This window comes from Sus scrofa, chromosome 14, assembly GCF_000003025.6.
Source record: "Sus scrofa isolate TJ Tabasco breed Duroc chromosome 14, Sscrofa11.1, whole genome shotgun sequence".
In the NCBI taxonomy this organism is placed as follows: domain Eukaryota; kingdom Metazoa; phylum Chordata; class Mammalia; order Artiodactyla; family Suidae; genus Sus; species Sus scrofa.
Genome location: NC_010456.5, coordinates 33,071,111 through 33,096,132, shown reverse-complemented (window position 1 = coordinate 33,096,132; position 25,022 = coordinate 33,071,111). Strand labels below are relative to the sequence as shown.

Genomic DNA, 25,022 nt, shown 5'->3' with positions numbered 1-25,022 from the left:
CTGGCCAGTTTGGCTCTATTTCATTTTTACAAAAACAGATAACGCTTATTATGTCAGCCAAATGAGGTCCCTCTCTCAGAATGTCCACGTCCTCCTCTCTGGAACCCGTTGATCTGCTACCTGACCTGGCACAGGGAACTTTTTAGACGTGATTAAGGATTCTGAGATGGAGCACTTCTCCTGGATTACCTAGGTCAGCCCCATGTAACTACAAGGGTCCTTTTTAAGAAGGAAGCGGAGGAAGGGAGGAGATAAAGTGACAGAGGTGGGGTTGGAGTCGGAGAGAGAGATTTAACGACATAGGAAAGGGCCAGGAGCCAAGGAAATGGGGGCAGCTTCCAGAAGCAGGAAAAGGCAAGGAAACTTATTCTCCCAGAGGCTCCTAGGAGTGCAGCCTCATTCACCTTGCTTTCAGCCCAGTAAGACCCATCTTGGACATGTGACCTCCACAGCTCTAAGGCAATAAGTTTGTGTCGTTGTGAGCCACTAAATTTGTGGTCACTTGTTACAGCAGTCATAGGAAACAGCCATCAAAGGTCCTTATGCATGGAGGTCCCACTGCTGCCCCACTGTCTGTCTCCATTGCCTTGATAACAGGTTGCAGAAGCTGGTTGTCAAAGAGCACTGGTGTCTTACCAAGAAGGCAAAGTTCTACTTCCCGCTGCCCCAAACGACTTCCCTGCCTAAAAGAAGTCAGTTCCCTGCAGCAACTCAGAAGATCTCTCTCCCCGCAGCTTCCAGCCCAGTGACAAGGGCTGGGGTGACAGTGCTGGCTCGCTATACCCCCAGTGATAGCCCCCTCCACACACACATTAGGGCAGCCAAGTAAGTCGACATCCAGACTCCTACAGCTCTATTCAAAATCTGACTCTGCCACTCATTCGACCTGAGAACTCTTGGAACCCCGGTTTCCTCATCTGTAAAATGGAGATTTCCTGTTGTGGCTCAGCAGAAACAAACAGGGCTAGTACCCATGAGGATGCAGGTTCGATCCCTGGCCTTGCTCAGTGGGTTAAGGATCAGGCATTGCTGCAAGCTGGGCAAAGGCCAGCAGCCATGGCGCTGATTCAACCCCTGGTCTGGGAACTTCCATACACTGCAGGTACAGCCCTAAAAAGACAAAAACAAAACAAACCAAAAAACGGGGATAATTCTCAATCTACTTTTAAGAGTTCTTCTGAGGATTTAGTAAGATAATCTATGGAAAGCCCTGATATCGCAGTGCCCGGCACATCTTGCAGGTTCATCAATGTGGTTTTTATCATCACTACCCTTGCAACAGCATGAACAGCACATGCCTCAAAAGGCTAAAGCATTTGATTATAAGAGTAAAACTCCAGGGACTGAATTTGCTCCATGCTGTTATTCACATTAGAACAAATGTTGATTATTCAAAGAAATGGGCCATGGGGATTGAAATCCATAAATTATTTTTTTTAATAGCTGCACCTGGGGCATATGGAAGTTCCCAGGCTAGGGGTCAAATCGGAGCTACAGCTGCTGGCTTATGCCACAGCTATGCCAGATCCAAGCTGCATCTGCTGCCTATAGAGCAATGCTGGATCCTTAACCTGCTTAGCGAGACCAGGGATCGAACCTGTGTCCTCATGGATACTAGTCGGGTTGATTACTGCTGAGCCACGAAGGGAATATCTCAACTTTTTTTTTAATCTCACTTTGGGCTAAGAATTTTAACAAAATTCTACATCTCTCACTAGTCTGTTTTATACCTCAGTTTAGTCAAAACACAAACACGTGCTTTTTCAAAAAACTAGAGATGAAATGGGTTGCTTGGCATGGCCGTCATTATTCCCTTTATTCCTGACATCACTTGGGGGAGATGGGTGGTGTAGAGAAGACCAGACCCCTCCCCCCAACCAGGGTCCTCGGTCCTTCAGGAATCAGGAGTCACCTGCAGTGACATGAGTCAGGGGTGACAAGCTGGGCCTTGTCTCTCCAGGCTCAGGCACAGAATGGGCACCCTTAGGGGAGAAGGGTTATGTGTATGCATGACAACGGATGTGGCTCCAAAATTTGATGACATGGGAGGGCAGGCTCCAGAGGTGCCTGAAGTGAGTTCCTGTGTACAAAGCTGATTGCTCATTCACCTCCAAAAGTCATTTCTAGGTCACCTGTTAATGGGGCCCAGAATCAGGGAGATGTGCAGCCCCAACCTGCAGGCACTTGCAGGAGACCATACTCCAGCCCCTCCCCCTCCTCCCAGGTCTGACTCCCTCATTCTGCTATTCTGATACTCAACTAATGCTCACTGTTTGGAAGTTCTAACTACAGCGACTAAGGGCTCTTCAGAATAAAGGTGCTAAAGAAATCTTTAATAAAAATGACATCTTAAACAAAAACTATGATGGAGTTCCCATTGTGGCTCAGCGGTAACGAATCCAACTAGTATCCATGAGGACTCGGTTCAATCTCTGGCCCCGCACAGTGGGTTAAGGATCTGGCATTGCCGTGAGCTCTGGTGTAGGTCACAGACATGGCTCAGATCTGGCATTGCTGTGGCTGTGGTGTAGGCTAGTGGCTACAGATCCGATTCAACCCCTAGCCTGGGAACCTCCATATGCTGCAGGTGCAGCCCCAAAAAAGTCAAAAAAAAAAAAAGAAAGAAAAAAAGAGAGAGAAAGGGAGCACAAAAAACCCTGTAACCGGCTGTAACAATAAAGCTGTAGGTGATTAGCAGGAGTCACAGTAAAGAATATTTCTGTTGACCCTGAAATGGGACAGAGTGTACTCACTAAAGAAAGAGTTGCCAGAATTTTCTTTGTTCTTAAAATTCACACACTTCAACAAATACAGGTAAATTTTGTTATATGGTGTTTTACTTTATTACATTTCACAGATACTGGGTTGTTTTTTGTTGTTGTTGTTTCTAACAGACAGCAGGTTTGTGGCAACCCTTCGTCAAACAAGTCTATTGGCGCCATTTTTCTGATAGTATTTGCTCACTTCCGGTCTCTGTATCACATGTTAGCAACCCTCACAATACTCCAAACTTTTTGATGATTACTTTGTAGTTGTTTGGTGGCACCACAAACTGCACCCATATAATACAGTGAACTTAATAAACAGTGTATGTGTTCTGACGGCTCCTCCTCCTACCATTCCCTCTCTCTCTCCCTCTCCCTAGGCCTCACAACAATACTGAAATGAGGCTAATTAATAACTATATAATAGCCGCTAAGTGTTCAAGTCAAAAGAAGAGTCACAGGTCGATCACTTTAAACCAAAAGCTAGAAAGGATTAAGCTCAGTGAGGAAGGAATGTTAAAAGCCCAGAAAGGCTTAAAGCTAGGCTTCTTGGGCCAGATAGCCGAGTTGTGAATGCAAAGGAAGAGTTCTTAAAGGAAATTAAAAGTGCTACTTCAGTAAACACATGAATGATAAAAGAAAGCAAAACAAACCTAACGCTGATCTGAAGCAAGTTTGAGTGGTCTGGATAGATGAAACCAGCCATAACACTCCCTTCAGCCAAAACCTAATCCAGAGCAAGGCCCTACCTCTCTTCAATTCTATGAAGGCAGGTGCAGAAGCTGCACAAGAAAAGTTTGAAGTTAGGAGAGGTTGGTTTGTGAGGTTTAAGCAAGGAAGTCATGTCTCCATGATATAAAGGTATAAGCTGCAGCAATTTATCCAGAAATCCAAGATAATTAAGTTAAAATAATTAAGCAACAGATCTTTAATGTAGACAAAACAGCCTTATACTGGAAGAAGATATCATCCAGGACCTTCATAACTAGAGTAAAGAAGCCAATGTCTGGCTTCCAAGGACAGGCTGACTCTCTTGTTAGGGGCTAACGCAGTTGGTGAAGCTGCTGATGAAGCTAATGCAGCTGGTGACTAAGCTGAAGCCAATGCTCATGTCCCATTCCCAAAATCCTAGGGTGCTAAAGAATTATGCTAAATCTACTCTGCTGTGCTCTATAAATGGAAGAGCAAAGCCTGCATGATAGCACATGTGTTTACAACATGGTTTTCTGCATATTTAAACATACTGTTGAGAGAGACCTACTGCTCAGAAAAAGATTCCTTTCAAGTTCTCACTGCACCTGGTCACCTAAAAGCTCCTGATGGAGATGGACAACAAACTTAATGTTTGCATGCCTGCTAACACAACATCCATTCTGCAGGAGTCATTTCTACTTTCAAGTCTTACAATTGAAAGGGAAAAAAAAAAAATTTCCTAAAGCTATAGCTGCCACAGAGAGTGACTCCCCTGATGGATCTGGGCAAAGTCAACTGAAAAATCTTCTGGAAAAGATTCACCATTCTAGATGCCATTACGAACATTTCATGGGAAGATTTAACGGGAGTTTGGAAGAAGCTGATTCCAAGTTTCACGGATGACAGGAAGGGGTTCGAGACTTCAGTGGAGGAAATAACCACAGATGTGAGGAAACAGCAAGAGAACTAGAGTGGAGCCTGGAGTTGTGACTGAGTTGCTCCAATCTCATGATAAAACTTTAACGGATGAGGAGTTGCTTCTTATGGATGAGCAAAAAAAGTGGTTTCCTGAGGTGGAATCTACTCTTGGTGAAGATGCTCTAAAGACTATTGAGATGACAACGGTGAGATGGCAACACAGGATTTAGAACATTACATTAACTTAGTCCATAAAGGAGCAGCAGGGTGTGAGTGGATTGACTCCAGTTTTGAAAGAAGTTCTATTGTGGGTAAAACACCACCAAATAGCATTGCCTGCTACAGAGAAATTGGTTGTGAAAGAAGAGTCAATCAATGTAGAAAGCTTCTTTGGGGAGTTCTCACTGTGGCTCAGTGGAAATGAATCTGACTAGCATCCATGAAGACACAGGTTCAATCCCTGGCCTTGCTCAGTGGGTTGAGGATCTGGCATTGCTGAGAGCTGTGCTGTAGGTCACAGACACAGCTTAGATCTGGCATTGCTGAGGCTGTGGCGTAGGCCAGTGGCTACAGTTTCAATTCAACCCCTAGCCTAGCAACCTCCATATGCTGCAGGTTCGGCCCTAAAAAAAAGAAAGCAAGCTTCATTGTTGTCTTATTTTAAGAAATTGCCACAGCCACCCCAACCTTCAACAGTCAACAGCTATCAGTACAGAGGCAAGACCCTCCACCAGCAAAAACACTACAACTCACCGAAGGTTCAGACAATGGTCAGCATTTTTTAGCAATAAAGTCTTTTTTATATATTTTTTTCCTTTTTAACGGCCATACCTATGGCTTATGGAAGTTCCTGGGCTGGGGGTCAAATCAGAGGTGCTGCTGCCACCCTATGCCACAGCCACACTGGATCTGAGATGCAGTTCTGAGCTGTGTCACAGCTTGGGGCAACACGGGATCCTTAACCCACTGAGCAAGGCCAGGGATCGAACCCACATCCTCAGGGAGACTGCATCAGGTTCTTAACCCATTGAACCACAATGGGAACTCTGATGAAGTATTTTTTAATTAAGGAATGTACACTGTTGAGAATAATGCTGTTGCACACTTAACAGACTGTGGTATAGCATGAACATAACTTTTATATGGCACTGGGAAACCAAAAATTTTGTGTGACTTGCTTTACTGCAATAGTCACCTTACTGCAGCGAATACTACAGTATCTCTAAGGTATGCCTATAATGTTTGACCCACTCCTACAAATAAGTTTAAGATGGATGGGCATGTAGGAAGGAAGACAGACATTTATCCCTTATTTATATATATAGAAGAACATAAAAGCCCTGTGATCCCATGAGAGGTACTTGTAAACCAGTGGTCCTGGACCAGGGGCAATTTTGGCAATGTCGGAAGACTTTTTTGATTTTCATGGGAGTGCTATTAACATCTGGTGGGTAAAGGCCCGAGATTCTGCTCAACAATCCTACATCCACAGGACAATCCCCCATGAAAAGAATTATCCAGCCCAACATGTCAATAGCACCAAGTTACAAAACTCCACTGTGGAGGCTATAAAGTTAAGGAAGCCACAATTTGTTTCCTCAAAGAAGTAGCAAGGTAGGAGAGAGAATTAATGCCAACACCTCTGTCATAAATAATAGTACGATGATAATTTACTGAGCACCAGGTCAGGCACCGTGCCAGGTACTTCAGGGGTTACCTCATTGACCGCCCACCAGCCCAGCCCAGCCATCTCTGAGGTGGGTGTGTTACTCTCCTGTAGCACTGAGGCCAAGGAAGAGCTTACTTACCCTATGGCCTCAGCATTCCCTACCCAACCGCATCATGATGACCAGGGTGCAGGTGTGGGGAGCAGAGCTGGGCTTTGCTTCCAAGTTGGGCTCCGCAACTGTGGGAATCCCAATTCTGCTAGTTCTTGGCTGGACGGCCTCAGACAAACCCAAGAAAAGTGCCACAGACACTCGGAGAAACAAAGTCAAAGAGAACTGGCAAAAAGGATGGTACAGGGAAAGGGAGCTTCTATCTAGGACTAGCTGCTTGCAACACCGGGTGTTGGACTCCAAGCCCAAGCTGGGGACAGCCTGGGTACCCAAGAACATCCACACACCAGGTCAGTCCACAGCTACCCCCAGAAACAGCTCGACCCACACCCAAGAGCAACTCTTCCTCCATCGCTTGGTGACTTGGGGGGAGGGGGGTGCTATATTAAAAGAGGAAACAGTACAGATTTTAGAGGCCCAGGCTGGTTCACACTCTGGGCTCGATGAGATGCAGTACAATGAGGATGCTAATAAAAGAACATGCAGCCTGCCCACACATTGCTTGCCTACTCCTCCTGGCCACATCTCTGACACACAGCCAGTTGTCCCCATGGAGAGAAAAGGCACTTGTGAGCAGCGGGTGCATGCAGCCACCCACCCACACACAGCAGTGCTGTCTCTTCTAGCATGAAGCCAAGTTTGGGTTTTCCTTTTTTCCCCTAGCTTCTATTTTCCTGAAAAATTTACTCTGAAATTCAACATCTCTTCCCCATACACACATCTGCTTTATAATTAGAGAGGCCCAGAGAGTATTAATAGAGGTAATGGCAGAGGACACAGAGGGAGGGCTGGGCTGGGTCATTACCCCTGCAGCAGAAAGAAGGTTTTCTTAAAACGTGTTAGATGTGACCTAAAAACTGTTTTACCTGTACCTTCAACATTTAAGGGAAAATGACAGAACGCGGTTTTCTTGATGGCTATAAATAAATCCCCTAACTGGGAAAAAAATTTTTCCTTAATAGCGCTGTCAATAGAACACTTTGGATCAAAAGAGAATACAGTCTACTTCCAACCTAAAGAAAGTGTCTGTGTGTGGTGGTCTCTCTGATCACTACTGCAGTAATCAAGATCATGCTTAAGCATCAAGCCATTCATTTGTTTCCTGAGGAAAGGGATCCCAAGTGTGCAAGACTTGCCTCCAAATTGCTGATCACACAGATCACAAATCACAAATATTCTTGAGATAACCAAGAACGGATACTGAAGGCTAAAAATGATGGAATCAAAATTAGCTCAGCTGAGGGCTCTACCTCCAATTGTGGCCAACGGCACTAAAAATACACGCAAGTGCAAGATGTAATATGGTGCAAAAAATAAAACACTCATCAGCATTCTGCTCCAAAAATATATTGGCTTTTAAGATTGAGCACTCTGAAATTTATGAACTAACTTGATAAGCCTGTTTAAAGACACACGTCAGTGTCCATTACGAACACCTGGAAATGCAGTTGTCCTCCCAACCCTTTCTCCACAGTTTCACTTTCTGTGGTTTCAGTTACCCACGGTCAACAGTGGCCCAAAAATATTAAATGGAAAATTCTACAGGTAAACCACTTAGAAGTTTTCAACTGAGCCCTGTTCTGGATAGTGGGACGAAATCTCGCGCCACCCCGATCTGTTCCACCTGGGGCCTGATTCATCTCTTTATCCCGAGTACCTACACGTTGCACACCACCTGCTAGCCGCCTCAGTTGTCGAAATATACTTTGTAACAGCCCCAAAGCCCAAAAGTAGTGATGCAGCAATTCTGTTTGCCTCTTACGATACCTTTTTTTTTTTTTTTTTTTTTTTTTTTGCTTTTTAGGGCCAAACCCACACCATATGGAGGTTCCCAGGCTAGGGGTCAAATCAGGCATAGCAACACAGAATCCAAACTGTGTCTGTGACCTACACCACAGCTCATGGCAATGCCAGATCTTTAACCCACTGAGTGAGGCCATGGTCCTAGTCGGATCTATTTCCACAGCACCACAACGGGAACTCCTACACCTAATTTATAAATTAAGCTTTATTGTAGGTTGTATATAGGTATAAGAAAAATGTATATAGAGAGAGTTCGGTACCATAGGCAGTTTCGGGCATCCATTGAGGGTCTTGGAAAGTACCCCCAGCGGGTAAGGGGGTCCACTGCATCAAAAGACCACTCTCCTGGAGTTCCCTGGTAGCTCAGAGGGTTAAGGAGCCAACGTTGCTGCTGCTGTGACTCAAGTCACTGTGGTGGCACGGGTTTGACCTCTGGCCTGGGAACTTTGACATGCTGCAGGCAAAGCCAAAAAAAAAAAAAAAAAAAATACCGCTCTCCTAAAAAGCTTCCAAATCTAGCTAGCTTTGGGGCAGCCCCTCGCCAATCGACATCAACACTATGTTCTCTCCCTCACACACACAGAGCAGTGGTCTTCAGCTGGATTTGAGCATTTGCTTTGGAATGAGTCAAGAATCATTTTCAAAAAAAATTTTTTATTGTTATTTCTCCAATACAATTTTTTGTCTACTGTACAGCATGGTGACCCAGTTACACATATATGTATACATTCTTTTTTCTCCCATTATCATGCTCCATCATAAGTGACTAGAAGAATCTCTTTTTTTTTTTTTTTTTCTTTGCCTTTTAGGGCTATACCCGCTGCCTATGAAGTTATCAGGCTAATGGTTGAATCAGAGCTACAGCTGCTGGCCTACACCACAGCCACAGCACTGCAGGATCCAAGCCAAGTCTTCGACCTACACTGCAGTTCATGGCAACCACATCCTTAACCCATTGAGTGAGGCCAGGGATTGAACCTGCATCCTCATGAATACTAGTTGGGTTAGTTTCTACCGTGCCACAACAGGAACTCCAAGAATCATTTCTTAAAAATCGCACTATCCTGGGTCACTTTGCTGTACAGCAGAAATTGACAGACCATTGACTATAACAAAAATTTTTTTTTTAATTTGAGCTCTAAAAATAAATGAAAATAAAAATCATGTTACCAAAGTATAGTTATGTGATTTCTAATACAGCCCCACCTCTAAGGCAGTGCTAGCTTTGCAGGTCCATTGCATTGACAGACCTCTGCCTCCTACCTGGATGGCTGCAGTGACCTGACTTATCTTCCTGAATCCAACTCTCAACATCCTGCTCGTCACCACACAATGCTCAGTGGGCCTCTCTGTACCATGAGAACCAGACCAGCCACGTCCCTAACTCAAAATCCTGCAAAGGCTTCCTGCTCATTGCAGAAAAGAGCAGAATCCAAGACTAAAGCCCCTGCCGACCTGCTCTTGGATGACGTTCCCTGTACAACCCAGAGCTTGGGCTACTCCAACATGCTCTCTGTTTACTAGACACCCAAGGGCTAGTCATTACCAGCCACTCCCCACCCGGATTCTGATTTTTCTTTCTTTCTTTCTTTCTTTTTTTTTTTTTTTTTTTTTTTGCTTTATAGGACCGCATGCTTGGGAAATAGAAGTTCCTGGGCTAGGGGTTGAATCAGAGCTACAGCTGCCGGCCTACGCCACAGCCACAGCGATGCCAGATTCGAGCCACGTCTGTGACCTACACCACAGCTGAAGGTAATGCCCGATCCTTAACCCAGGAATCAAACCCACAACCTCATGGATCCTGGTTGGGTTCGTTAACTGCTGCACCACGATGGGAATTCCTGGGTTCTGATTTCTTCAGAGTCCTTCTTACCATCTGAAAAATTCTTACCCATGAACTTACTTTCCTGTCTCCCTGCACAGAATGCTAGCTCCTTGAGAGCAGGGACCTTACCAGTCTCACTCAGTTATGCCATAAGGCCTAGGACTACATGTTTGTTGAACAAACGACTGAATGAAGTGCGGAGCAATTCTGTGCCCTAGTCAGTCTCAGTTAAAAGGCCACAGTGGGACAAAGACACCCAAAATGAGAAGCACACTCGGAGTTCCCATTGTGGCTCAGTAGTTAGCTAACCCAACTAGGAGGTGGGTTTGATTCCTGGCCTCGCTCAGTGGGTTAAGGATCCGGCGTTGCCGTGAGCTGTGGTGTAGGTCGCAGACGAGGCATGGATCCCAAGTTGCTGTGGCTGTGGCATAGGCCAGAGGCTACAGTTCCAATTGGACCCCTAGCCTGGGAACATCCATAGGCCACAGGTGCGGCCCTAAAAAGAAAAACAAAAAAATCAACAGTGCACTGAATTAATGCTGGCTTGAGAAAGCCCTCTAGTCCTTGAGCGGGAGGTACCCAACATTGGTTTTGGGATGGCCATGTCACAGTAACACACATGCAGTCCCATACACGGGATGCTCCAGCGCTGGAGGGTGGGTGGGAGGGTGTGACCTCCAGGGCAAACACAGTGCACGTCCTCCTCCCTCAGCACCGATTCCGGATCCCGCAGGGGCTGAGTCCTACTTGGGGTGTGTTTTATGGAAGGTGCAGGTTTAATCAACACATCACAGACTCCACTCTAAGTAGTAAGACTGGATGGAGAGAGAAGGACCTGTGTCAGGGGCCTGATTCTCTCAATGGGTAGAAACCAGCAGGATGTCTTTACAGAGTAGAGCAGGGAAGAAAGGAGACTCAAAAGCAGCCCAAGGCCCATCTTCATCCCTAAACAACAATAATAGGAAATGAGTACTCACTCTGTTCCAGGCACGAACAACCCATGCTCCATGTGTCCCCACAGCAAACCCAGCAGGTAGGCACAAACAACCCCCACTTCATACATTACAGAACTGATGCCAAGAAGTTAAATACCTGTTCAAAGAGGGGGGGGGAGGGGAGTAGCCTAGATTTCAAACTACATCAACCTGATCCCAAGGCCTAGACTTGCCATGAGTGTACAACAGTCCATCCCCAAAATTAAGAGTGCTTCCATATGCCGTGCGAGTGGCCCTAGAAAAGGCAAAAAGACCGAAAAAAAAAAAAAAAAAAAAACAGTGCTTCTATTGGAGTTCCTGTTGGATTGGTAGGTTAAGAACCCGACGTAGTCTCCATGAGGATGCGGGTTCAATCCTTGGCCTTGCTCAGTGAGTAAAGGATCCAGCATTGCCGCAAGCTGCAGCATAAGTAACAGGTGCAGTTTGGATCTGGTGTTGCTGGGGCTGTGGCATAGGCCTCAGCTGCAACTCCGATTCAACCCCTAGCCTGGGAACTTCCATATGCATCAGGTTGAAAAAAAAAAAAAAATGCATCTAGCAGCTCTAAAGTCAAAAGCTGGAAAAGTTGGCCATCCTCTGCCATGTATGGCGTGTGAATTTAAGAAGATAAACCAAGCTTCTTGACTGGTTACCTTGATCAGTTTCCTTAATGGTACTACTGTGGGTTACCCCTGGGATAAACGAGCATGTTTGTCAAGCCCTTATAATGTTCCCAGTACCACGAATTCACCTTTGTTATTGGGTTAGTGTGTCAATTCTGCAGAGTCTGGTAAAGGCAGGACTGTTAGATGCAGGGTGGTATAGTGGTCCTGGAGGCAGCCTATGGGTCTAAGACAGACCTGTTATGACCTGCAAAACCTCAGGAAAATGACTTGCCCTTGCTGAGCCTCAGTGTCCTCCTCTATAAAATGGGGAGAAGAGCAGCCGCCTCAGAGAGTTATGGTGAGAGTGAGGACTGAAGGAGAATGCATGAGATGAGGCATTCGGCACAGCTCTGGGCACAGCGGAAGTGCTCAAAGATGACAGCCTCCATTAGAAGCTGTAAACTGCAGGAGAACTGGCATAACCCATGGCCACTTCTGTCTAATTCAATTTGACAAATGTTCGCTGAAGACCTGCCAGAGGCAAGGGTACTGTTTAACGTACAAGGTCCCCTTCTCCTCGATGAGCACTAGGCAGCCTGGCCAGGTATAGAGGACAAGCAGGAGGGATGAGTGAAAAGGTAGGCTGGGGTCCCAGCATACCAGGCTTGAATGCCAAGCTCGGAAGTGGTCATTAATTCCATGCACGTCGTGATGCTATTAAAGGTCTGAGCAGGAGAATGACATCATCCAACTTGTGCTTTGGAAGAATTCCACTCTCTGTGGAGAATGGATGAGACTGGGGAAAACCGGAGGCATATGCATCAGTCAGGAGGCTACTGCAATAGTCCAAGCAAAACTCAATGAGGGGTGGCAGAGAAGACAGAGAAACGGGCAGAGGTGCAAGGGTCATCCTAGAGGCAAGACTTAGAAAACTTGGTAACAGCTGAGAGGGTGGGGGAGATGAAAAAGAGTTTAAGATGACTCCGTTTTCTTGCCTAGAAAGGTGGACAGAGGGGTGGTTTCTTAAGTGAACTGAGGAAAACAAAACTGGCACCCAGTGGCTAAGAGAAGGGAGTGTGCCTATGCTAGAACAAGGGACAGGGATGGTGAGAACTGGTAGGATATTCTGGTGAGGATGAACCAGGCACACTGGGAGGAAGGCCTTGGGCAAATGAGAGTTAAAGTCCAGGGACTGAAAGAGATCACCCAGAAGAGGCTAAAAAGGCAATGAGGGAGTTCCCATTGTGGCTCAGTGGTTATGAACCTGACTCGTATCCACAAGGACGCAGGTTCCATACCTGGCCTCACTCAGTGGGTTAAGGATCCAGCACTGCTATGAGCTGTGGTGTAGGTTGCAGATGTGGCTTGGATCCCAAGTTGCTGTGGCTATAGTGTATGCTGGCAGCTGCAGCTCCAATTTGATCCCTAGCCTGGGAACCTCCACATGGTGCAGCTGCAGCCTTAAAAGGAAAAAAAAAAAAAGAGAGAGAGACAATTAGGGTGGAACTGCAGGGGATGGTGCAACATCTCAACACTTCAAGGGCCTGAAACAGAAGAGAACAGCCATAGGAGAGAGAGAACTGCAGTCACAGAGGGAGGATGGAAAACCAAGTTCCCACAATGTAGAAAGAAGGAAAGTAGAAAGTTTCAAGACAAATATGGTGACTCATGGGGTCATGTGTCAAGACGGAGACCACTCAACTCAGTGGTGGGGTGGAATCCATGGCTTCTGAGTCAGCACTTTCAATAGAGTTGGAGAGGTTGAAAAAGAAGCACTGAATGTAGGCTCTTCTTTCATGAAGTTCGTCAGAGAAAGGAAGGCGAGAGAGAGGTCAGGAGATGCAAGACAAGTCAGACAGAGAGAACGGGGAGAAATTCACTTAGGGGAAGGACAGGTGCCAAACTGGCACCGAGATTGGGAACATACAGCACCATTTAGTCAATTACTGTCTTCTTAAGGGATCCGAGGCAACCATGCAAATCAGCATGTGTAGGCCAGCAAAATACGCACTTGACAGATCTTTTGGAGCCGATTCTTCGGGATTGGGCTGGGATGGTTTGGATCAGATTTCCTCAAGGTATCTTTAAAGACGAATGAGAAGGCGGCAGAATGGGCCTGCCAGGCCCGAGAGGCAAGCACGCACAGTCTAAATAGAGAACAGAATGAGGCAAGAACAAGATGTGCTTGACTAAGAGAAGGGAGAAGCTAAGCAAGAAAAGAAAACACAACGCACAGAGGCGAGTGTTAGGTGCCTGGTCAGCATGACCATGGAGTGGAAACAGCACGGAGTACTTGAGGGCAGGGACCAGGGGCAGGAGCTGGTGACAGTTTGGGAACTTACTTGGGAGGTACAGAGAACCAGAGTAGCCTCTGCTACTGCTCAGACTGTCAAAACACAGGTGAGGCTGTTTGCCATAGGGATCTGGAGGTGTATGTGTAATGACAAATAGCCTTGGGATGGAGGTGGAAAGGAAAGGAGTTTTTAAGGGACGACTCCCCCCCGCCACCTCCACAAGTATTTCAACATCTCATGCAGCTTTACATTAAAAAACAAAACAAAATCCAATCCAAAAAAATGGCCTGAAGATCTAAATAAACATTTCTCCCAAGACACACAGATGGCCACGAAACACATGAAAAGATGCTCCACATCACTAATTATTAGAGAAATGCAAAGCAAAACTACCATGAAGTACCACCTCATACCAGACAGAATGGCCATCATCAAAAAGTCTACAAACAATAAATGCTAGAGAGGATGTAGAGTAAATGGAACCCTCCGGTACTGCTGGTGGGAACGTAAGTTGGTGCAACCACTATGAAGGACATCACAGAGGTTCCTCAAAAAACCGAAACTAGAACTACCATGTGATCCAGCAATCCCACTCCTGGGCATCCATCCAGAGAAAACCATAATTCGAAAAGACACAGGCACCCCAGTGTGCACTGCAGCGCTATTCACAATAGCCAAGACATGGAAGCAACCTAAATGTTCATTGACAGAAGAACAAGAAGATGTAGTCCACATATAAAAGGAATACTACTCAGCCATAAAAAAGGACAAAAATAATGTCATTGTCAACTACATGGACCTAGAGATTATAATACAGAGTGAAGTCAGACAAATATTGTATGATATCACTTATATGTGAAACCTAATAAAAATGATACACAAGAACTTATTTATAAAACAGAAACAAACTCAAGAGATTTCAAAACCAATCTTATGGTTACCATAGGAGAAACCGTTGTGGTGGGGGGAGAAGAACTAGGAGGATGGGAATAACATAAGCACTACTGTATAAAATAGATAATTAACAAGAACCTACTGTGCAGCACAGGGAAACCTACTCAATAGTTTGTACTCACCTATATGGGAAAATAAGAATGGAAATGTGTATAACTGATTTGTTCTGCTACACACTTGAAACTAATACAACATTATAAATCAACTATATGCCAATAAAAATTTTTTAAAAGAAGTGGGGGAGTTCCTGCTGTGGCACAGCAGAAACAAATCTGACTAGGAACCATGAGGTCGTGGGTTCAATCCCTGGCCTGGACCAGTGGGTAATGCCATGAGCTGTAGTGTAGGCTGGCAGCTGTACCTCTGATTAGGCCCCTAGCCTGGGAACCTCCATATGCCACGGGTGCAGCCCTAAAAAGCAAAAAAAAACAACAACAACAACAACAAAAAAAAGTGGGACTGATTAGAGAGTTCAGGCCATCGTCCACCAGAATAAACCCTCTTAGAATGGATGGAGGGAGGCAGCTGAACTACAAAACCTAGATGCAAACACACACAGATCACAGTCTGGTCAACCAACTGGGAGCTGTAGCCATAAAAACGATTTGGATTGATTTACCCAATGCTTATTGAGCAGCTTGTCTAAGATCGGCTTGAAGGGAGAGTGGAGAGCAAGGTCATTGCAACCCCTGTCCTTGCCAAGCTTCCACTCAAGCACATAAGAACTCTCAGGGACAGAGTGTGCAGGCATGTGTTAATGTGTGTAGGTACACGCACACAAAGGTGAGAATCGCTAAACAGAGGAAAGAGGGAGGAGTCAGAAACACCCAAGAGCTACTCAATAAACTGGCAGAGACTGAAGATAAAAAACCCAGCTTTTCCACCGCCCATCAGCCTAGCTCACCACGGCCCACAACGCGCCTCTGCTTCTGACAAAGCACCTCTGCTTCTGACATAGCACAAGAACCTAGGGGATCCACATAAATGTCCCCATCTCGCCCATCTGTGGCACAGCACAGTGGCTAAGAGACCCTGGAGCACCCCCCCTCCCCCCCCCGCCCAGGCCCCAGGTTCAAGAACCAGCTGAACCTCTGGAAGCTGTGTGACCTTGGGCCAGTTGCTTCCTTTCTCTGCATCTGAGTTTGCTCACATGCAAAATGGAAACGAGGACAGGACCCTCCTTGTGGGCTGTTGTGCAGTTTAAATGAGTTAACTTGTAATAAAATGACTGCAACAGAGCCTGGTGCAGAGTTAACCTGTAATAAAATGACTGCAACAGAGCCTGGTGCTGAGTCGGTACCCTGGAAGGATAAGCATGTGCCTCTCCATTGACCCGAATCTACTTTTACGAAGCCAGGGCAAATATTCGACTTTCCATTAGTCCTCTTATAAGCTCAGTTCCAACACAAGTATTTTCTGAGGGTCTCCAATGTCTCGTGCTCCAGGAGAGCCAGCCAGGATGAGTAAGACCTAGTCCTGCCTCTGAGATCACAGAGGTTCCAAACAAGATCATCCCTGTACTTGGCAAGAACTGGGAATTGGCATTACCCATGAAGTGGCCCCACAGTAGATTTTTTGCCTTTACTCTCCCGGCTCTCCCAAAGCAGTTGGATAACCAGTGTGTACGTGATATTCTGCAGTCAAGGAAGGTGTTTGCTTTGGGTCCCATGAAGTATTTCACATCTAAGGCTTTGACTCTTTCAGCTTGATGGGAATGGAACCCATTCTGGGACTGGGCCTTCTAATTCTGCCCCCCCCCCCCGCCCGAGTCCATTCCACCCCAACCTTTCACCTCCAGGTATTTGGCAACTGCAATATTAATGTGGGGGGGATCAAGGTGTTCAAGCATCTCTAGCAGAAAATGCGCAAGGTCTGGGAAGCTGGGTTTCTGGTCTCGAATGACTTTGGACTATTTAATTATTACCGAGTTATTTCCCTATCTTCTTCACACATACAGAAGGACACCATGTGTATAGAGACCAGTGTATCAGTAATAACAAAAACAATAATAGTGGATATTCAGTGCAACTTTTCCATGTGCCCGGGATTAGATCAAGTGTGTTGCATATTTCGCATAATCCTCCCAAAGCCCTAAGAGGGAAGTATCATCATACCTCACTTTGCATATGAGGAAACTGACATGCAAAGAGGCCCCAGTGGAGCAAGGAAGAGGCACCAGAAACTTGTTCTCTAAAAATCTGGAAAGGCATTGGCAGAGCCATTTTTTACTCTTCCACAGTGTTTGGATGGCTGGCTCCAAAAATAAATTTTTAGATCCACCCAAAAGGAAAGGAAAAAGCCCTGAGTCAAAAGAGAAAGCCCCCATCCTAAAAATAGCCTATTCAGACACTGTCATCCCACAGATGCCAGGCTCGATGAGATCCTATTGGTCCTCTAAGATTCTCAACTTCTCCAAAAGCATAACACCAGCACGTGTAAAAAAGAACACAAAATATAAAGCCTACCGGCTTTTTCCTTATAGAGTTTATACTGAAGGTCTGCAGAAAGGCAGTGCTTCTAGGAAGGACCTAGAAAAATGTACCCCCTGCTGACAGAGGGAGGGCTGGGATCCATTCTATCTTTAACACACTGATTTCTGTAACTACCCCACCACTGTAAAATTCAAGTAGAGAGAGGCTCATAGAAACACCCAGGGATTCAGAGGTTGGGGATATGGTTTGGGTTGCTGTTGGTTAAAAAGAAATAGGTACAAGATACACATTCTCCAGCACTGACTTTGTAGTAATTCTACCCCAAAGATAACCAAAACCTCTTCTGTAGACTCTCTTAGGCTTCAACGCAGGCTGCAAATCCCACTGCACCTCAGACATAGAATCCTGAGTTCAAGATTCTCGTTCAACCTAAAGCAATGATGCATTCAATAGCTGGCTTAAAAATAGTCTGGGGTCCCCAAAGAAGGGTGCCCAAAAGTGTTAAGTGATGGTAAAATTCAAATTATCCTCACTGCCAGAGTCTCTGTGAAAATGCCTCTTTCATTCAGCTCCCTCTCTGAACATTTCATTCAATTGACTGGTAACAGATCTGGGGTCAATTTTTCCCAATGCAGTATAGCAGCGCCTGCAGTTTCCTCAGTGATGTGAAGAGTGAGTAACAGCACAAGCAATCAACGTGTGTAAATAAAAACCTGTGATGGTGAAACAGGGAGGGGAAAAGGAGAAAACTCAGGAAGAAATGCCAGGTCCCTGGTGGCAGTGGTGACACCCTCAGAAAAGGCCTCCCCACACACCTCCAAATGAATTTGCCAACTATAGGTGACAAAACTGCAGGGACTTCTGAGTAATTTATCACTGTCTTTTCTATGGCATTTCTAAATGATGATGATCCAGGGTCACCTACATCCAACAGGTAGGGTGAATTTCTAAAATGATGCTTTAAGTTTCACCTGTAGTGCTTGCCCCTGGCAGAATAAACCAATCCAACAGCAAGTTCATGTTATAAAATATGAAATGAAAGATCTTTCAGATTCCAACCCCAAATTATCATGGGAAGGGCATGAAAGTGCCCCCCTCCCCGAGAAAAAACAGGAATACTTCAATTCCATCTTCCAGATAAGAATTATACAGTTTTGCTTGGGCATGCACTTTTTAAAATTGAGAATCTTATTAAGCATTCTGTGGGGGCATGAAGAGAAGCTCATTTCATGCTCTAGAGATCTATTTTGAACTACCAAAGGTGATATAGCATAGCTTCAACTACAGTGAGCAATATAAACACAATCTGGGGGAAACAATCAGGTGTAAATTAAATCAACAAATATTTATCGAGTGCCTGGGCCTCGGTACAGAGATGGCCCTGTCAGAGAGCTCCCTTCACTGAGCTTTCTGTGAGGAACAGAAAGAGGCAATTACAGTCTTCCTGAAAAATAAGCAATTAATGGCACGCTGCTTCAGATTAATTGCAATCCCCGAGATCCCCCACATCATTCTGCCTTGGCCTCTGAAATCTAAACCCCCTCAAGTCTTTCCTGGTTTTTCAGATCACTGATCAGAACCCCAAGCAAGCTTTCATTCTGACCCAGCGAGCCCACTACGAACCAGGACTAGAACTCTCCATGCACCTCCATCCGGTCCAATGGGTGACCTTCAGTGTGCTGTGTGTGTCAAGGTTAAGCTGCCCACTAACCATACACCCTTTCCCATCAGGCCTCCAATCCTGCCCAGCTCGTCAATGCCAGTGCCAAACCTCCCAGCCCTGCTGGGCCATTTCAAACCCATCCGATGGCACATTCAACAGCTAGGTAGCTTTCTGCCTCTCCTCCCATCATCCAGATTGCTTTGGGGTTGCAGGACCAATGAGCCAGAGAGGTATAGCCAAGGTTACCCAAATCCAACCCCTGATTTTAATCCCAGCCCCCAGGAGGGAGGAAAGAAGGGTCACCTCAGTATCTTCCATCATCATCAGCTCTCTCAAATTCTACTGCAGCCCACAACCATCCCTCTGATTAAGTGCCCAGTTGCCCACAATAGTCTGCAATCTTTTCAGGAACATTACTGTCAAAATAGCACCCATGGGGAGGCACCATCCAAGAACCCAGATGACATCCCTTTAAATCGATGTCTGAGCTACCAGCACAACAAATCAGGAATAAATGCTGCCAAGGAGAAAATCCAATTTTGATTGTTGTCTAAGTGGGCAGCGACTAATCACCCACCATTAACCCAAGAGCCTCTAAGGAAGGAAGCTGGGGCATCAGGGGAGTAACACGGCCAGTCTAAACCTTCCCAGGGAACTCACACCTCCAAACGCAGAATGTCACCCGATCGTGACAAGAAGCAAGACACTGAGCTCCTGTATCCACGGAGGCTACTGCATTTCAGAGAAATTCCAGGAGGCTGGAAGCCAGTACCCCCAACCCCCATCAAGTCCCAAGTGCCATAGCAAGGCGTTCTTCATTAGCTTTTTCAAGAATCGAGAAAGACCGAGCATGGGAAGGGGTTTACAGTCATGTTTATACTTCCATTTTCCAGTATCCTGGTTTGTTTGCTTTTTCCCTGTGAAGCTCAGTTTCTGTGAATCAATGACTCGGTTACATCACACTCCCTCCCGGTGGCTCACGGTAACGGGGCTCTCTCTGGCCGCCAGCGCTTCGCCAGCTCAGAAGCTCCGCTGCCAGATCCCCGGTCTTGCAGCCGACTTCCAGCCAAGCCGGGTACCATCTCTTGGTTAGAGCTCTGGTGCCGCCACTTGCAGCTCAGCTAATCCCATGGGGAATCTTTAGCAGATGAAGAACGGATTTTAGGCTTCTTTTAATACTGCCAAGATAGCAACCTTCATCCACCCACCTGAGCGATGGATGGATATATAGATGGGTAAATAGACTGACAGCTCATCTCAACCCTGCATATCTCTCCTTTCACCAAGGATCTGCACTGCAAGGTATCCCCCACTACCTTCTCCCTGATAAAGAAGACCAAAGACTGAAAAACTAACCCAAAGTACCTGATTGACAATTATGACGCTACAGACGGGAAGAGGGACATTCAACACAGCAAAATGAGAATATGAGCACTCTACCCCACCAGAGCCCAATCAGGTAAATTGCTTTCCGAATGAGAGCTGATTAACAGCGTCCCTCCACCACACACCCCCCACCCCCACCCCACGCCACCCCACCACCACCACCACCACCACCACCACCTTTGGGCTCTGTATGCTTTGCATCAATGCAGGTCCCCCAGAAAAGTCAAATTTTCACTTACTCAGATCTACCAAGAATTCCCAGTGCCTTGCTATAGGAAAACCCCACAAACGGCAGTTCTTCGCCCGAGAAACCCGAGGGGTTCAGCTGGCACGGAGAGGATGAAACCCACGAATTCTTCTCTGGTTCATCAAAATTGGAGGTGTCATCATCAGACTTGAGGGTGGGAACGAAGGGGGGAGGAGCTGGTTAAAGAAAAACAAGAAGAAGGGGTGGGGGGTTGGGGGGGAGAGAGAAAAAAATTCAGACGGATTCCACACTGTTGCGGAGAAGAAAATCGTCTCACTCCTTCAGCGTTCCCGATGGCACTGCAGCGCTTGCTTTCAATCTAGCTCACACACAGGCAGACCCAGCCTCGCTCGGGCTCTTCCAGCAACAAGAGATTAACCCCTTCTCTGCCAACATGGCCACCAACCTGCAGACCGGCTTGCCTTCCCAGCTGGGGTAAACTGAAGGGTCAACTCAAACAGGTCACTTGGTAGAACGAGAGAGCACTTGGGGACTCATTCTAGCAAGCCACCCCTTCCTGATATTTCCAGAACACTGCTACAGAGCACCAGCGGGCTCGTGCCAGCATGCTTGATGACCTAAACCTATTTATTTCCTCTTCCTGATGAGTGCAAATTACTAATGTGTAGTGCTCATCATTGGGACAAGGTGGTATTTCTACATTTCGTGGATTAATGGGAGGGAGAAGGAGCCGGTCAGAAGATTCAGGAGGCATGTAACTCGTGTTAGGACAGCACTGCAGTCTAGCCCATTCATCTCTGGATGAGTATACTTGGAGCTCTTATGAACCACTTTTTTTTTTTTCAGTTCATCATCCCTCCTCCCCACCTCTATCATGCCCCCTGAATCCACCGCAGTTTAATCAGCATAATGAAACACCGGCCAGATAAAGTTCTTCCCGATGATGTACGGCACCCCTGCGTGCTGATGGTGTAGATGGCCAGCTGCGTCCTACCTCATTAAGGCATGACTCCGGCCAGGGACGCCTTACATCTTCTCCACTTCCTGCGGACCTACTAAGCTCTCTTGCTCAGGGAGGTGGACACCTGCCCAGCAGTCACCAGGAGGCTGCCCATTGTGGTGGGCTCCCGGGGGTTTAGCCGGCCAGAAGCGTTACCATGGCTGCGGGCTGAGGCGTCTGTGGCGGGCGGCCGGGGGTGAGCGGGCCAGCTGGGCATCACATCCCCCGCAGTGCAGGCTTCATGCTCCCCACTTTGTGTGTGCGTGCTCTGGCTCTAACCCCACCTGGCCGCCTGCGTGGCAGGGGCCAATGCTGATCTGAGTGACAGAGCAGCATGAGTCACGGCCAGAGCCCTCCTGAGCGCCCCCTAGGCCCACTGTCACAGCCCTTCTCAGCCCAGGCTTCCTTTTAACTCCTTGTGTGCCAGACCGAGCTATGTGCCAGCTTAGGAGCAGCAGTTTGTTTTCAGCTTACAGACTCCAAAGAATCTGGCTGTTTCCAAAGTTCCCCAATGACAACAACAACATCGGAAGCAGCAGGCAGCTTTGGGAAGGAAATGGAGCGGTGAAGGGATGCGGTGCGGGGAGGAGATGAAGCCAGAATAAGGAGGTCTGGCAGCTCCCAGGAAAATGCAAAAAGAACATTCTCAGAGCTTCAGGTGCACCGAGATGTGGCACAAGGTTGAAAATGTAAAATATGCACTTCCAGAAAATTATCAAACACCTCCAAGATTTTAAGAGAATTTGTATCTTCCCCGTTAACTATCAGAATCTACTTGCTTAAACACTTTAAAAATTAGTTGATGGAAAGAAAAATTACCTTGACTGTTTCAGCCCACCTCTCATGTGTACTTCCATTAACACGGGCTCAAATCCAATCAGATTTCAATTACCCAATACCTTTATTTCAGAAGGAAAACAAAAAACAACAACAAAAAAAACAGCCTACTTCTTAGTGGAAATTACTTTTCTTAAGGATAAAAAAGAGGTTTTCCATCCCCAAATAAGGAAACTCAGATACTGAGGAAATATATGGAGAGAACTTTGCAGATGAGATTCATATGGACACACCACGCTTAGGTGCACATACTTGGACTAAGTGGGTTCAAATCCCAGCTCCACCACTTACTAGCACTGTGACCTTGGGAAAGTTCCTTAACCTCTCTGAGCCTCAGTTTCAGGAGATTTGTTTAAAGCTCCCAGCATCCCTTTCAGAGATAATCTCCTCAAAGGGATGCTGGGAGGTTTAAATGAAAAAGCATGTATATACATTGTTTATTAGCATAGTTCTTAGTATAGAGCAAACACTCCCTAAAGACTACCTGCTATTATTAATGCTCACATGAGACAGATGTTTACAGCAGACCCTGTAGGTAGAAGGCTAGTGAGATGCAACAGAATCTGTGGTGAGTATTCTACTTTCCCACACAAGGCACAGACACACTCACGTGGATATTTGTGTTAATCATACCATTTCATTCCTAGCAGAAGTTTAATTCCCTTTCCACTATACACTAATTTATCTTTAGGAGACTGAAATAGAATTCCATGTCTGAGAGAGGAGTGTGATTAATACAGGGGCAGGAGCCACCCTCTGTAAAATAATTACGACTGAGAAATTCCGTACTATAAAATAAGATCCCTCTTTAAAATTCCCTCACGCTGTAGGCTAGCTTGTGTGGTCGAGATTAGAAAAGGGGCCAGGTCATCTTCAATAAGAGGGAGGAGAAGTCAACATGAAATACCCCACCTGGTAATGGGTAGGAGAGTCACTGGACAGATGAAAAGCTGGGAATGCCAGCCTCTAGACAGGTAGTTGGGTACAAAAGAAGGGCTTCTTAGGGCCACACCTGGGCAAGGAAAAGAGCCACAGCCTCAAGTCTAAGAGAAGAAGGGGAACTGGAAATAGGCAACCCACCAGAAAGTGATGGATGCTCATCCTTGCCTCAAGCCCTTTAGGAAGAAAGAAATACGGTAGCTATTAAAACTGTGGCCTCGGAGTTCTCTTGTGGTACAGCAGGTTAAGGATCTGGCATTGATAGTATGGTGGCTTAGGTCACAGCCATGGTGTAGGTTTGATTCCTGGCCCTCAAACCTTCATAAGCCCTAGGCTTGGCAAAAAAAAAAACAAAACAAAAACAAACCAGCTGTAGCTTCAGGGAGTTCCTTGGGGGCTCAGTGGGTTAAGAATCTGGCATTATCACTGCTGTAGCTCTGGTTACAGCTGTGGTATAGGTTTGATCCCTGGCCAAGAGCTTCCCTATGCCACAGATAGAGCCAAAAGAAAGGAAGAAAGAAAGAAAATAAATGAATAACTGTAGCCCAGAGCACAAAAGATTCTTTCTCTCCCTCCCTACCTCTCTCTCTCTCATACATACATACATACACTCCCAGCTAGAAATAAGTTCACAATTTTAAAAAGTAGGAGTTCCCGTCGTGGCACAGTGGTTAACGAATCCGACTAGGAACCATGAGGTTTCAGGTTCGGTCCCTGCCCTTGCTCAGTGGGTTAACGATCCGGTGTTGCTGTGAGCTGTGGTGTAGGTTGCAGACACGGCTCAGATCCCGCATTGCTGTGGCTCTGGCGTAGGCCGGTGGCTACAGCTCCGATTCAACCCCTAGCCTGCGAACCTCCATATGCCGCGGGAGCGGCCCAAGAAATAGCAACAACAACAACAACAAAAGACAAAAAGACAAAAAAAAAAAAAAAATTACAATTTAAAAAAGTAAAAACCAACAACTACACGTAACAAGGCAAAAGAAACCACCCAAACTACCATGAAAGAACATCAGTAGATACAAGAAGTGGGAGAATGAGCCTCCCCAAAAAAACTGCAGATAGGAGAACAATCTAAAGTGGATGGAGTTCCCATTGTGGCTCAGTGGTAACAAATGCAACTAGAATCTATGAGGACATGGGTTCAAATCCTGTCCTTGCTCAGTGGGTTAAGGATCCAGGATTGCCATGAACTGTGGTGTAGACTGCAGATGTGGCTTGGATCCCGTGTTGCTGTGGCTGTGGAGTAGGCCAGCAGTTACAGCCCCAATTTGTCCCCCAGCATGGAAACTTCCACATGCCCTGAGTGCGGATCTAAAAAACAAAAAAATTAAATAAAATGGACCGTGAGATAAATTTTCACTTATTATCAAGATAAATGAGTAGAAATTCTAATAAAAGAACAAGATATTCTGAAGAAAAGACAAAGCACCGAACTGAAACAAAGTGAAATTTTAAAAATGAAAAGTATGGGAGTTCCCATAGCGGCACAGCGAAACAAATACAACTAGCATCCATGAGGATGTGGGTTTGATCCCTGGCCTCACTCAGTGGGTCGGGAATCCAGTGCTGCCATGAGCTGGGGTATAGGTCGCAGACGAGGCTTAGATCCTGAGTTGCTGTGGCTGTGGCGTAGGCTGGCAACCATAGCTCCAATTTGACCCCTAGCCTGGGAACTTCCATTTGCCGAGGGTGTGGCCCTTAATAAAAAAGCAAAAAATAAAATAAAAATGAAAAGTATGACGGCTGAATTTATAAGTCAAAACTCACTGGAAGAGTTAAATAGATTAGACACATCTGAAGAGAAAACTAGTGAACTAGCAGTTAAGACCAGAGGAAATCACATAGAAGAAAGCTTTACAAGGTGTGATCTGTAGACTGGTAGCAT

At 46.1% G+C, this 25,022-nt stretch overlaps 1 protein-coding gene across 15 annotated transcripts in view; it reads right to left on the bottom strand.

Moving 5' to 3' along the window:
* CIT (citron rho-interacting serine/threonine kinase) overlaps positions 1–25,022 on the bottom strand; it is a 186,158-nt gene that overhangs the window by 99,853 nt on the left and 61,283 nt on the right. For 13 of the 15 annotated variants that reach the window (XM_021073540.1, XM_021073541.1, XM_021073543.1 and 10 more), the window contains exon 10: positions 20,390–20,573. In XM_021073540.1, the coding sequence (XP_020929199.1) occupies positions 20,390–20,573 (184 nt within the window). Of the gene's footprint in view, positions 1–19,424; positions 20,270–20,389; positions 20,767–25,022 lie in introns of those variants that run through there. The other 2 variants (XM_021073555.1, XM_021073554.1) reach the window with 2 other exon arrangements.